This window comes from Lithobates pipiens, unplaced genomic scaffold, assembly GCF_037356315.1.
Source record: "Lithobates pipiens isolate NorthernLeopardFrog02 unplaced genomic scaffold, aLitPip1_a1.2 Scaffold_8, whole genome shotgun sequence".
NCBI lineage: Eukaryota > Metazoa > Chordata > Amphibia > Anura > Ranidae > Lithobates > Lithobates pipiens.
Genome location: NW_027507903.1, coordinates 660237984 through 660249998, shown reverse-complemented (window position 1 = coordinate 660249998; position 12015 = coordinate 660237984). Strand labels below are relative to the sequence as shown.

At 50.5% G+C, this 12015-nt stretch overlaps 1 protein-coding gene across 1 annotated transcript; it reads right to left on the bottom strand.

Moving 5' to 3' along the window:
• Positions 1-2784: 2784 nt before the first annotated feature.
• Positions 2785-4390, bottom strand: LOC143964230 (E3 ubiquitin-protein ligase TRIM39-like). The gene has a single exon (XM_077473930.1). It carries the CDS (start codon positions 4375-4377, stop codon positions 2785-2787), a length of 1593 nt encoding a protein of 530 aa, XP_077330056.1. The 5' UTR covers positions 4378-4390.
• Positions 4391-12015: the final 7625 nt, after the last annotated feature.

Below are 12015 nucleotides of genomic sequence, written 5' to 3'. Positions count from 1 at the left end.
ACTTAGAAAGATAAAGTGACAGGTGAACCCCGTGTTCTCCTCTCTCCCTCCCCCCCCCCATACATCTCATCTTATTCAGTGCAGAGTGTGAGACCCAGAGCAACCAACAAGAGGGTGTGACTGCAGGCAGCACTGTGATGTATATTACTGATCAGCATGTTCCCCCGCTCTCACCCTCTTCCCCTTCCCGTCTATTCTACATATTACCAGACTAATTGGTGGTGACTGGTGCTCCACTGGTGGGGGGGCAGCAGAAAGACCTGGCCACAGACATCCCCTACATCATTCCAGCCCACCACCCCACACTAACCCCCCCGTCACTCCAGCCCTCCGCCGCTCACCATAACTACACCCCTCACCTTCCCCCGGTTGCCAGCTTGCCCTCTCGCCAGCCAGGACCCCCCCATTGTCAGCCCTGCACTTACCCCATGGAGTTCATGGCTGCGGCGGCTTCCCCCCTCTGTCTCCTCCGTGTCCCGGCCATCGCTTCTCCTCCCAGCCAAATGGGTCTTAAGACTCCCGGCCAATGGAGTCTCAAGATCTGTTCCCTGATTGGCCAGGGGGAGAATCGGGAAGACAATAGTGAATATTCATTTGCTAATGTCACACAACTGGGTTGGCTCAGGGCACAGTGCTCTGTCCCTTGAGCCCACCCTTTTTTTTAAGCCAATTAGAGCCTCTAATCACGTGCATCTAAAAAAAAAAAAAAAGTGTTGAAATCCAAGCGTCCGGCATCCTGCATAGAGATTAGGGGGCCAGATACAAGGATGCGGGGCGGCGCCCATGTTCTCTGGTGGGGAAGATGAGGAGGGCGAGACCAGAGAATACTCTGCACAGCAACATACATCTCAGTGCTGCTTAAACTGACACCACCAACACTACCGACTCCACCCACACCACGGACACTGACACCACTAACACCAACACTACCGACACTGACACCACTAACACCAACACTACCGACACTGACAGCAACAACGACAGCAACGACGACAGCAACGACGACAGCAACGACGACAGCAACGACGACAGCAACGACGACAGCAACGACGACAGCAACGACGACAGCAACGACGACAGCAACAACGACAGCAACAACGACAGCAACAACGACAGCAACAACGACAGCAAAGGGCAAATTGCGGTAAAAAAACCTGTGGAGAGCACAGCAGACATGCTGAAAAGCAACCTGCATAGGTGTGAATGGAGCCTTATGCCCCGTACACACGGTCAGATTTTCCAACAACAAATGTTCAATGGAAGCTTGTTGTCGGAAATTCCGACCGTGTGTAGGCTCCATCGGACATTTTCCATCGGAATTTCCATCACACAAAATTTGAGATCTGGATCTCAAATTTTCCGACAACAAAATCCATTCTGGTAAATTCCGATCACATGTACACAATTCCGATTCACAAATTTCCACGCATGCTCTGAATTAAGCAGAAGGGCCGCACTGGCTATACTTAATTTTTCTCTGTTCGTCGTAGGTCACCGCGTTCTTGATGTTCGGAATTTCTAACAAGCTTTGTGTGACAGTGTGTATGCAAGACAAGTTTGAGCCAACATCAGTTGGAAAAAAAAATCCATGCATTTTGTTGTCGGAATGTCCGAGCGTGTGTACAGGGCATTAGGCTGGGATGAGACTTGTGGGATGCGGGAACCAGTGCGATTCCTGTGCGGGTTCCCTCATCACACCTCAATCACCGGACGGTCACACTGACATCTGAGAACCGCTGCGGGGGGGGGGGGGGGGGGGGGGTCAATGGAAAGTTAATGACACTCCCAGATCACTTCGCAGATCGCAGTGCAAACGCTGAAATGGTGCAGGAATCGGATTGTATAGATGTGACACCCAATGTGATCCGATTCCAGTGAGGACCAAAAAAAGGGTCCGGCACCATTCTGGTGTGAATGTGATTTCAGTCACACAGTTTGTACGGCTGAATTCACATCACACAGACATGACATGTGATCTGCACAGCAATGTGATCCCAGCCTAAGAGAGATTTCCTCTCACTTCCTGTCCTGGTGACACCAATACAAGGAGGGAGAGAAATCTGTACAGGGACACAGACATATAAACATCTGACAGGGGCTCTAATCCTTCCCCTTCCTTATTATACTAAACATATCATTCTTATTTCAGTCTGTGTTCCTGTTGGAGAGTTCCCTTCATTTCCTGTCTAGATAAATGTTGTCACCGGGACAGGATGTGAGGTGAAATCTCTGTCATGGAACCCCCGGATAGAAGAAAAAAACCTGACAGGGGGATCTAATCCTGACCCACTCTGCCTAAAAAACAGTCTGGGCTCTCTGATCACATTTTTTTCTTCCAGTAATAAATCTCTAGATGACGTCTTCATAGATTTCCTCTCAGATTGTTCCATTTATTTCCATCTCTTTGCAGTATAAATTGTATGGAGGGGGAGGGGCAGAGAGGAGAGGTGACCCCACCCCCTCTCTATGTCTGATCATGGCTGCCCCTCCACACACGGAGGGACCCCATGTGGGGAGGGGGAGGAGATGACGGATGTCAAATACTGTAACAAAACACAGAAAGTATTAGGATAGATACATTTCTCACTGACCAATAGGAACAGGTTATTGTTACTCCAATAATTGGACAGATATTCTACCCAATCACAGCGATCAGTAATAAATCTCACATTTATTTAGGAGTAGAAAAACTTGTGGGAAGCCCCTCCCACTGCTCTATACTATTGGATGAATATTAAATGAATTCCACTCTTTCGACTGACATCACCAGTCTGTGGGCGGAGTTCACATCTCCCACCTCCCCCCACAGATCTTTATACAACCTCCCCATACACCTATCACAGCATGGAGGGGCTCAGTGAAGGTGGTGGTGAAGGTGTGAATGTGTCGGATCGGGTCACACAGATCATAAAAGGAGATTCGCCCGGCCTCATAATCCAGATATATCCTGACTCTGTTACTGGAGGGATTGGTGGGTAAGAGGGTCCCATCAGTGTCATGCATCACCGTATACTGATCATCAAACCTGTCCAATCCCCAGGACTTATTATTATATCCAATCCATGACTCCTCGTCGCTCCTCTCTATACTGGGGTAACACATCCCGACTCTCCATTCATCTGCCCCCCCGACATCCACTTCCCAGTAATGTCTCCCTGAGGAGAAACTCTGACTGCTCAACACGTGAGAATTCTGGAATCTCTCTGGTGTTTCTGGGTAATTCTGGTTTCTATGTGACTCGGATACAGTTTTCCTGTCATCTGATATCTGTAGATAATTATCAGCTGTGTTTCCATCCAGTAATATGTCTGCAGCTCCCTGGGTATACAATACATTTATCTCTGTTATTATATCAGATAAACCTGTGTGTAAGACCCCCGCCACATCCAGACCCCCTCCATCATGGAGGAGTTCCTCATGTCTCTCTCTGTCCTCATTATCTCCATCCTCAGTATCACACAAGTCACCTGTGTCTGATTCCTGTAAGACAGTCAGTGGATCCGTCACGTTACACAGCTCCTCAATGTGACGCAACTTCCTGGACAGCTCCTCCTTCTTTATTTCCAGATCCCGGATGGAGATGGAGATCCGCTCTGCCCTCCCGGAGATGTCCCTCAGGACTCTCTTCTCCAGGTCTTCCAGACGTCTCCTGAGATCTCTAAACAGGGCAGTGACTCTCTCGGTGTCACCAGCGGCTTCTTCTTCTACTTTCCTCCGGTGTTCCTGCAGACTCTGGACTCTTTCCTCCGTCTTCTCTCTCTTTGTCAGAAGTTTCTGCAGAACGTTCCTCAGAGTCTTCTTCTTCTTCTCAGAAGCCTCATCCAATGACTCCACCTCATGTCCTTTATGTTCTCCAATCAGACAGCAGGACACACAGACATATGAATGATCTTTAGTGCAGAAATACTTCAAAACCTCCTTATGGAGGGAGCATTTCCTGCTCTCCATGGACAAGGTGGGGTCACATAAGACGTGTTCTGGGGACTTTTTGTGGACTTTCAGGTGTTTATCACACAGAGAAACCTCACAGTGAAGACAGGATCTAACAGCAGGTACAGGAAAGTCCACACAGTAAGTACAGAAGACCCCGGACTCCTCCTGATTTTGCTGAGCAGACAGGAAAGTCTCTGCTATATTACATAGTGTTATGTTCCTGTGCAGTGCAGGACGACTCCTGGACCTTTTTCTGCATACAGGACAGAAATATCCCCCAGACCCCTCCTGTGTATCCAGCACATGATCAATACAGACCCGGCAGAAGTTGTGACCACATCTCAGCATTACAGGATCGGTATAAATGTTCAGACAGACGGCACACTCCAGCTCAGCTCTCAGATCACCAGACGCCATCGCCATTAGAGTGGAATTGGAGCTCATCTCTTGAATTGTTCCATGGACCTTTGGATATTGCTGTAAATTACAAAAACGTATTATTCATGGTTGACTGTTCTTACAGGACATAAATAAGATAAACATAACATTCTTCTACAGTAAGGCTGGTGACATTTTCAGAGCCCCATGTTGCACCGACTCATCACTGTACTATGCAACTGCTTAACCAATATAAAGTAAACCTGTTCTGGGTCATTTAGTGCAAATTAACAGATAAACCTAACTTTTGCTCTCTCTATTACACATGTACTTTACTTTTGCTCCTCTGTCATTAGGTATGGTCTTCAGGAACAAAGAAAGGAAACACTTGCATAGGGCTGAGGTCTCTGCCTCCACCTCACGATAGTGATAAGTAGGCGTGGACTGGCCATAGGGCAGACCGGACACTTGCCCAGGTGGGCCGGGGACACCCGCTCCGTGGCCTGTTGATGGTCAGGCCGCACAGCAGGAGGCAAGCGGTGATCGCGGCCTGGACAGGGTTAATGCAGGCCGCCGCTCGCCTACTACTATGCGGCCATGCCTGTGTCATCGCCGGCGGAACTATGACTGAGGTTAGTGGCTGCGCTGTGTGTCTCGCTCACACAGCTCAGCCTCGTGCAGGATGGACCGGACCAGAAGGTAAGTAGTAAGCAAGTCTGTAAAACAGGTAAGAGAAGTGTAGAAACAGGTCGAGGGTCAAACACAAGTAATCAGTCCAGAAGCCAGCAAGGCTGAGTGCAGAGGATAATCCAGAGGCAGGCCGAGGGTCAAACACAGGTATCAGTCCGGGAGCCAGCAAGGCTAAGAGCAGGAAGTCCGTTAAACAAGCCCGGGGTCAGGTCAGGAGAGAATCAGTGTAGTCTTCAGGCAATCCGGGTCACAACAGGAAGTGGTAAACAGGAACAGGAAGCAGAGGAACACAGGTGAGCTGAGACAAACCAGCAACTTGTCTGTCTGCTAAGGCTCCTTTTATAGGCTGGTCAGGGAATTCACGTTATGCGTGTGCTTGTGCGTACTCGTGTGTGCTGCTCAGTAGGGCCGTGAATGTGCGTGCGCCGGAGCGCCGATCCATGGCGAATTTGTGTGTGTCTTTGCTCAGGGAGATGGATCCCCCCAAGCTCACCCCCCCCCCCCCCAAGGGGCGGCCTCCGGATGACCAAGCTGGCCATCAACTCCGGATGTTCCCGATGAAAAGCTCGAATCAATCTTGGAGCATGAAGGTTACCGAAAGGTTCCCAGGAGTTGTCTTCCAATGGGTACAACTTTCCCTTTTACTAGGTACTGAAGTTGTCTGCCCATCTTCCTGCAGCCAAGTATGCTTCAAAATTCGTCCTCCCCATCACAACTGGAGGCGGGGGGAGGCTCCTCTCTTCTGGGAAATGGACTAGGGACCACTGGTTTTAAGAGATACGTGAAAGACAGGATGTATTCTGTATGATCTGGGTAAGTCTAACTCGAAGGCCACAGGATTCACCATTCTCTTGATTGTGAATGGGCCTATGAACCTAGGACCTAACTTGCGTGAAGCACAGGGTAGTTTGAGGTGAGTAGAGGCTAGCCAGACCTTCTCGCCAATTACAAAAGCTGGATTCTCCTTTCTCTTTTTGTCGTAGTACTTCCTGTAGTCATCTTGAGCTCTTTGCATGGTTTCTTGTATCTTTTGAAAATTTGATTGGAGACTATCCGATCCTGAACAGCAGGGACTGATGTTTCAGGGATGGAGTTGGGGAGGAAGGAGGGATGGAATCCAAAATTTGACCAAAACGGTGTTTGGTTAGTAGCCGTGTGTACAGAATTGTTGTATGCAAATTCTGCATAAGACAGGAGGGAGGACCAGTCATCCTGGGAGCCGGAATAGAAACAGCGGAGATATTGTTCTAAAGATTGATTTGTCCTTTCTGTCTGACCGTTGCTCTGAGGGTGGTATGCGGATGAGACACAGACCTTGATTTCCAGGGCCTTACAGAGTTCTTTCCAGAATTTAGAGGTAAACTGAGCACCCCTATCTGAGACAGTACTGTTAGGTAATCCGTGGAGTCTGACTATTTCCTTAATAAAAAAGGTATTGGCAGTATCCAAGGCAGAGGGAGTACCAATCATGGACAAGAAGTGGGCCATTTTTGAAAGACGGTCAACCACGACCAGGATGGTGGTGAACCCTTCTGAGGGTGGCAGGTCCACAATAAAGTCCATAGAGACGTCTACCCATGGCCGTTCAGGGATAGGTAGGGGTCTCAGTAATCCCCAAGGTTTGGTTTTAAATCCTTTGTTGCGTTGGCACGGAATACATGAGGAGATACATTTCTGACAGTCCCACCTCCAAGCAGGCCACCAGAAGGAACGGGAAATTAATTCTGACGTCTTCCGTACTCCGAAGTGGCCGGCCAACTTGTGGTCATGAAAAGTCTTTAAGATTGCTGGCCTTACTTCCTGAGGGACAAATCTTATCCCGTGCCCAAAGTAGATCATTGCGTTTCTCCAAGGAAGACACTACGGGATCGGTACAGTGGCTTGAGGCTGTTTTAATGGTGGTTGCCAGGTCGATTTGTGCAAGGAGGAGGAAATTTTGCGGTGACAGAATGGTGCTGGGCTCTGTAAACTGGGGGGGATTCAGGGAACATCCGGGAGAGTGCATCCGCTTTGCCATTCCTGGACCCGGGACGGTAGGAAAGGTGGAAGTTGAACCTAGAAAAAAAGAGTGCCCAACGGGCTTGTCGTGGTCTTAAGCGCTTGGCTGTTCTGAGATATTCTAGGTTCTTGTGGTCTGTAAAAATTGTAATAGGATGAGATGCGCCCTCTAAGATACCTCTATTCTTCTAAGGCAAACTTAATGGCCAATAGCTCTCGGCCACTGACATCATAATTATTTTCTGGAGGATTTAGCTTTCGGGAGGCAAAAGCTACTGGATGCAAAGGGCCTTGGGGCCCAGTCTTTGTGAAAGAATGGCTCCAGTGGAGGTTTCAGAAGCGTCAACTTCCAACACGAATGGCAAAAGTGGGTCTGAATGTTGTAGAATGGGTGCTGAAGTGAACAAAGATTTTAGTTTAATGAAGGTTTCTTGGGACCACTGGAAGCGCCCATGTTGACGGGTCAGCTGAGCAATCGAAGAAACAATGGATGAGAAGCCGACAATGAATCTTCGATAGAAGTTAGCAAAGCCAATGAATCTTTGCACAGCTTTTTTGTCCCCTGGAGCGGGCCAATCAAGAATCGCCTTGACCTTTTGGGGGTCCATGGCGATCCCCTCAGTGGAAATGATGAATGAGAAATTGGACAATGGTCTTCTCGAATTCGCATTTTTCTGCCTTAAGGTATAGTTTATGTTCCCTAAGAATGGCAAGGACCTTTCTTGCATGGTCTCGGTGTAGTTCAATGGTGGCAGAAAGAATGTCGTCTAAATATACGACTACAAAGTCGTCAAGGTAGTCTCTAAAAATGTCATTCACCAGATGTTGAAAGGTGGCCGGGGCATTGCACAGACCGAAGGGCATCACTAAATACTCAAAGTGCCCAAACCTGGACCTGAAGGCTATTTTCCATTCGTCATTGGCACGAATCCGGACAAGGTTATAAGCACCTTGTAGGTCAAGTTTGGAGAAGATCTTGGCAGTCCGGAAGCACTTAAATAGTTCTGGGATGAGCGGGAGCGGGTATTGGTTTTTGATAGTTATTTTATTGAGCTCTCTGTAATCGATGCAGGGTCTGAGGGAGCCATCTTTTTTCTCAACAAAGAAAATACCCGCCCCGGCTGGAGATGAAGAGGGATGAATGAAGCCTTTTTCCAGGTTCTCACTGATGTAGGCTTTGAGAGCCTTTAGTTCAGTCTCGGATAGAGCGAATATGCGCCCGAAAGGAATTTCAGATCCTGGTAACAATTTGATGGGGCAGTCATAAGACCTTTGAGGTGGTAGACAATCAGCCTACCTATCAAAAACATCCTTAAACTCAAGATATACTGGAGGGACATGCTGAAGACTGTCGGATGCAGGAACGACGGCCATACAAGGAGCTGGAACTGGAGGAAAACAGTGTTGAGAACAGTAGGAGGACGTAAAGGAGACCTACTTCTTGCCCCAGTTAACTTGAGGATCATGGGCCTGCAACCAAGGGAGTCCTAAAATAATAGGGAACATGGGAGAAGAAATCAAATCAAAGCGTAGGAACTCCTGGTGGCTCGAGGCCGTGATGGTGAGAATCGGCTGGGTCTCTTGTGTAACTGGTCCGGAGCGAGGTAAAGACCCATCAGCCAAGTGGACAAGAAGATTTTGTTTTTTGTCATGGAGAGGGATGTGAAGTTTTTTAGCCACAGTGATGTCCAGGAAACAACTGCATGCTCCGGAGTCAATTACGGCTGGTAGTTGAATCCTCTCATCTGCCAGCTGCAGAGAAACAGAAAAGAGTAACATAAGACTGGGTGAGATTTGTGGCTTTATAGTTCATAAATTGCAGAGGTGGCTTACAGGGTCTCACTGGGCAGTTGCGAAGGTAATGGCCAACCCCTCCGTAGTACAGACATAGGTTGGCCTGTCGTCTAAGCTGCCTTTCATCAGGGGTGAGAGGAGGGCGAACAAGTCCTAGCTGCATAGGTTCCCCTTCCGAGACCAAGGGGCCGTCAGGGACCGGAATTGGAGGGTAAGGAGTGGTCGACTTGGGGAGCATCCAGCTGGGCCGAGGGGTCTGAAGGCGCTCAGAGCGCCGCTCTCGCATGCGCCTGTCCAGCTTGGTGGCCAATTGAATCAGGTCCTCCAAAGAGACGGGGGTCTCCACTCTAGCCAATTCATCCTTCAAAGTTTCGGAAAGGCCTTGTCGGTACTCGGTATTGGTACCTGAGGGCGGCCTCATTCCAGCTGGTGTCAGCTGACCACTTGCAGAACTCGATGGTATAGTCCTCCACTGGTTTCTTTCCTTGTGTTAAGGCATGCAGAGTGGCTTCAGCTGTAGCAGTATGTTGTGGGTCGTCGAATAACTGACCCATGGAGTTAAAGAAGGTTTCAATAGAGTTCAGGAGATGACTTCTTTGTTCCATAAGGCTATGTGCCCATGCCTGGGGTTCTTCGGACAGTAGGGAGATGATGAATCCGACTTTCACTATTACAGAAGAAAAAAGTCCTTGGTTGCAGAGCCAGATATAAGGAGCAGGCATTTTTAAATGCCCTGAATTTTTTTTCCGTCGCCCGAAAACCGCTCGGGCATAGGTACCCTCGGTTCAGGAGTTGCCATGATCAGGACAGGCAGTGAATGGGCCTGTGGTAGGGAGGCACTGCCAGGGGGCGCTGGTGCTTCGTTAACTGGTGAAGGTGTTCCGGCTAATTGCTGAAGATGGCTGTCGATTTGGGTGTACCCTTCTTGCAATTTCTGCACAGCGTCTCTGAGGGCTGTAACTTGCTGGCACAACATTTCCAAAGGTGAACCCGCTCTGTTGGCCTCCGACATGGCTGGTTTGTACTATCAACAAAGAGGTACTGACCAAGGCCAAGATGCAGAGAGCAGTGGCTGTTGCGACTCAGCGCACATCAACCCTGGAGGTGATACAGGGAGTGGGTTGCACCAAGAGGCACAAGCCTCCATACCGGACTTGTGGGAAGGTCTGGAAGAGGGCTCGTGCAGGATGGACCGGACAAGAAGGTAAGTAGCAAGCAAGTCTGTAAAACAGGTAAGAAATGTGCACAAAGAGGCTGAGGGTCAAACACAAGTAATCAGCCCAGAAGCCAGCAAGGCTGAGTGCAGAGGATAATCCAGAGGCAGGCCGAGGGTCAAACACAGGTATCAGTCCGGGAGCCAGCAAGGCTAAGAGCAGGAAGTCCATTAAACAAGCCAGGGGTCAGGTCAGGAGAGAAAAATCGGTGTAGTCTTAAGGCAATCCGGGTCACAACAGGAAGTGGTAAACAGGAACAGGAAGCAGAGGAACACAGGTGAGCTGAGACAAACCAGCAACTTGTCTGTCTGCTAAGACTCCTTTTATAGGCTGGTCAGGGAATTCACGTTATGCGTGTGTGTGTACTCGCGTGCACCGCTCAGAAGGCCCGCGAATGTGCGTGCGCCAATCCATGGCGAATTTGCGTGCGTCTTTGTGCAGGGAGATGGTGAGCTTTATCCAAATTACTTCTCTGATATGTGCAGACTCTGATGTAAGGGGGGGGAAAGAGTCTGTGCAGACTCTGATGTAAGGGGGGGGGGGGGGGAAGAGTCTGTGCAGACTCTGATGTAAGGGGGGGGGGAAGAGTCTGTGCAGACTCTGATGTAAGGGGGGGGGGGGGAAGAGTCTGTGCAGACTCTGATGTAAGGGGGGGGGGGAAAGAGTCTGTGCAGACTCTGATGTAAGGGGGGGGGGGGAAAGAGTCTGTGCAGACTCTGATGTAAGGGGGGGGGGAAAGAGTCTGTGCAGACTCTGATGTAAGGGGGGGGGGGAAAGAGTCTGTGCAGACTCTGATGTAAGGGGGGGGGAAGAGTCTGTGCAGACTCTGATGTAAGGGGGGGGGGAAGAGTCTGGGCAGACTCTGATGTAAGGGGGGGGGGAAGAGTCTGGGCAGACTCTGATGTAAGGGGGGGAAGAGTCTGGGCAGACTCTGATGTAAGGGGGGGGGAAGAGTCTGGGCAGACTCTGATGTAAGGGGGGGGGGAAGAGTCTGGGCAGACTCTGATGTAAGGGGGGAGGACGTCTGGGCAGACTCTGATGTAAGGGGGGAGGACGTCTGGGCAGACTCTGATGTAAGGGGGGAGGACGTCTGGGCAGACTCTGATGTAAGGGGGGAGGACGTCTGGGCAGACTCTGATGTAAGGGGGGAGGACGTCTGGGCAGACTCTGATGTAAGGGGGGAGGACGTCTGGGCAGACTCTGATGTAAGGGGGGAGGACGTCTGGGCAGACTCTGATGTAAGGGGGGAGGACGTCTGGGCAGACTCTGATGTAAGGGGGGAGGACGTCTGGGCAGACTCTGATGTAAGGGGGGAGGACGTCTGGGCAGACTCTGATGTAAGGGGGGAGGACGTCTGGGCAGACTCTGATGTAAGGGGGGAGGACGTCTGGGCAGACTCTGATGTAAGGGGGGAGGACGTCTGGGCAGACTCTGATGTAAGGGGGGAGGACGTCTGGGCAGACTCTGATGTAAGGGGGGAGGACGTCTGGGCAGACTCTGATGTAAGGGGGGAGGACGTCTGGGCAGACTCTGATGTAAGGGGGGAGGACGTCTGGGCAGACTCTGATGTAAGGGGGGAGGACGTCTGGGCAGACTCTGATGTAAGGGGGGAGGACGTCTGGGCAGACTCTGATGTAAGGGGGGAGGACGTCTGGGCAGACTCTGATGTAAGGGGGGAGGACGTCTGGGCAGACTCTGATGTAAGGGGGGAGGACGTCTGGGCAGACTCTGATGTAAGGGGGGAGGACGTCTGGGCAGACTCTGATGTAAGGGGGGAGGACGTCTGGGCAGACTCTGATGTAAGGGGGGAGGACGTCTGGGCAGACTCTGATGTAAGGGGGGAGGACGTCTGGGCAGACTCTGATGTAAGGGGGGAGGACGTCTGGGCAGACTCTGATGTAAGGGGGGAGGACGTCTGGGCAGACTCTGATGTAAGGGGGGAGGACGTCTGGGCAGACTCTGATGTAAGGGGGGAGGACGTCTGGGCAGACTCTGATGTAAGGGGGGA

Excerpts from the sequence above, each read along its gene's own strand:
- LOC143964230 (XM_077473930.1), bottom strand. The coding sequence starts at position 4,377 with ATGAGCTCCAATTCCACTCTAATGGCGATGGCGTCTGGTGATCTGAGA.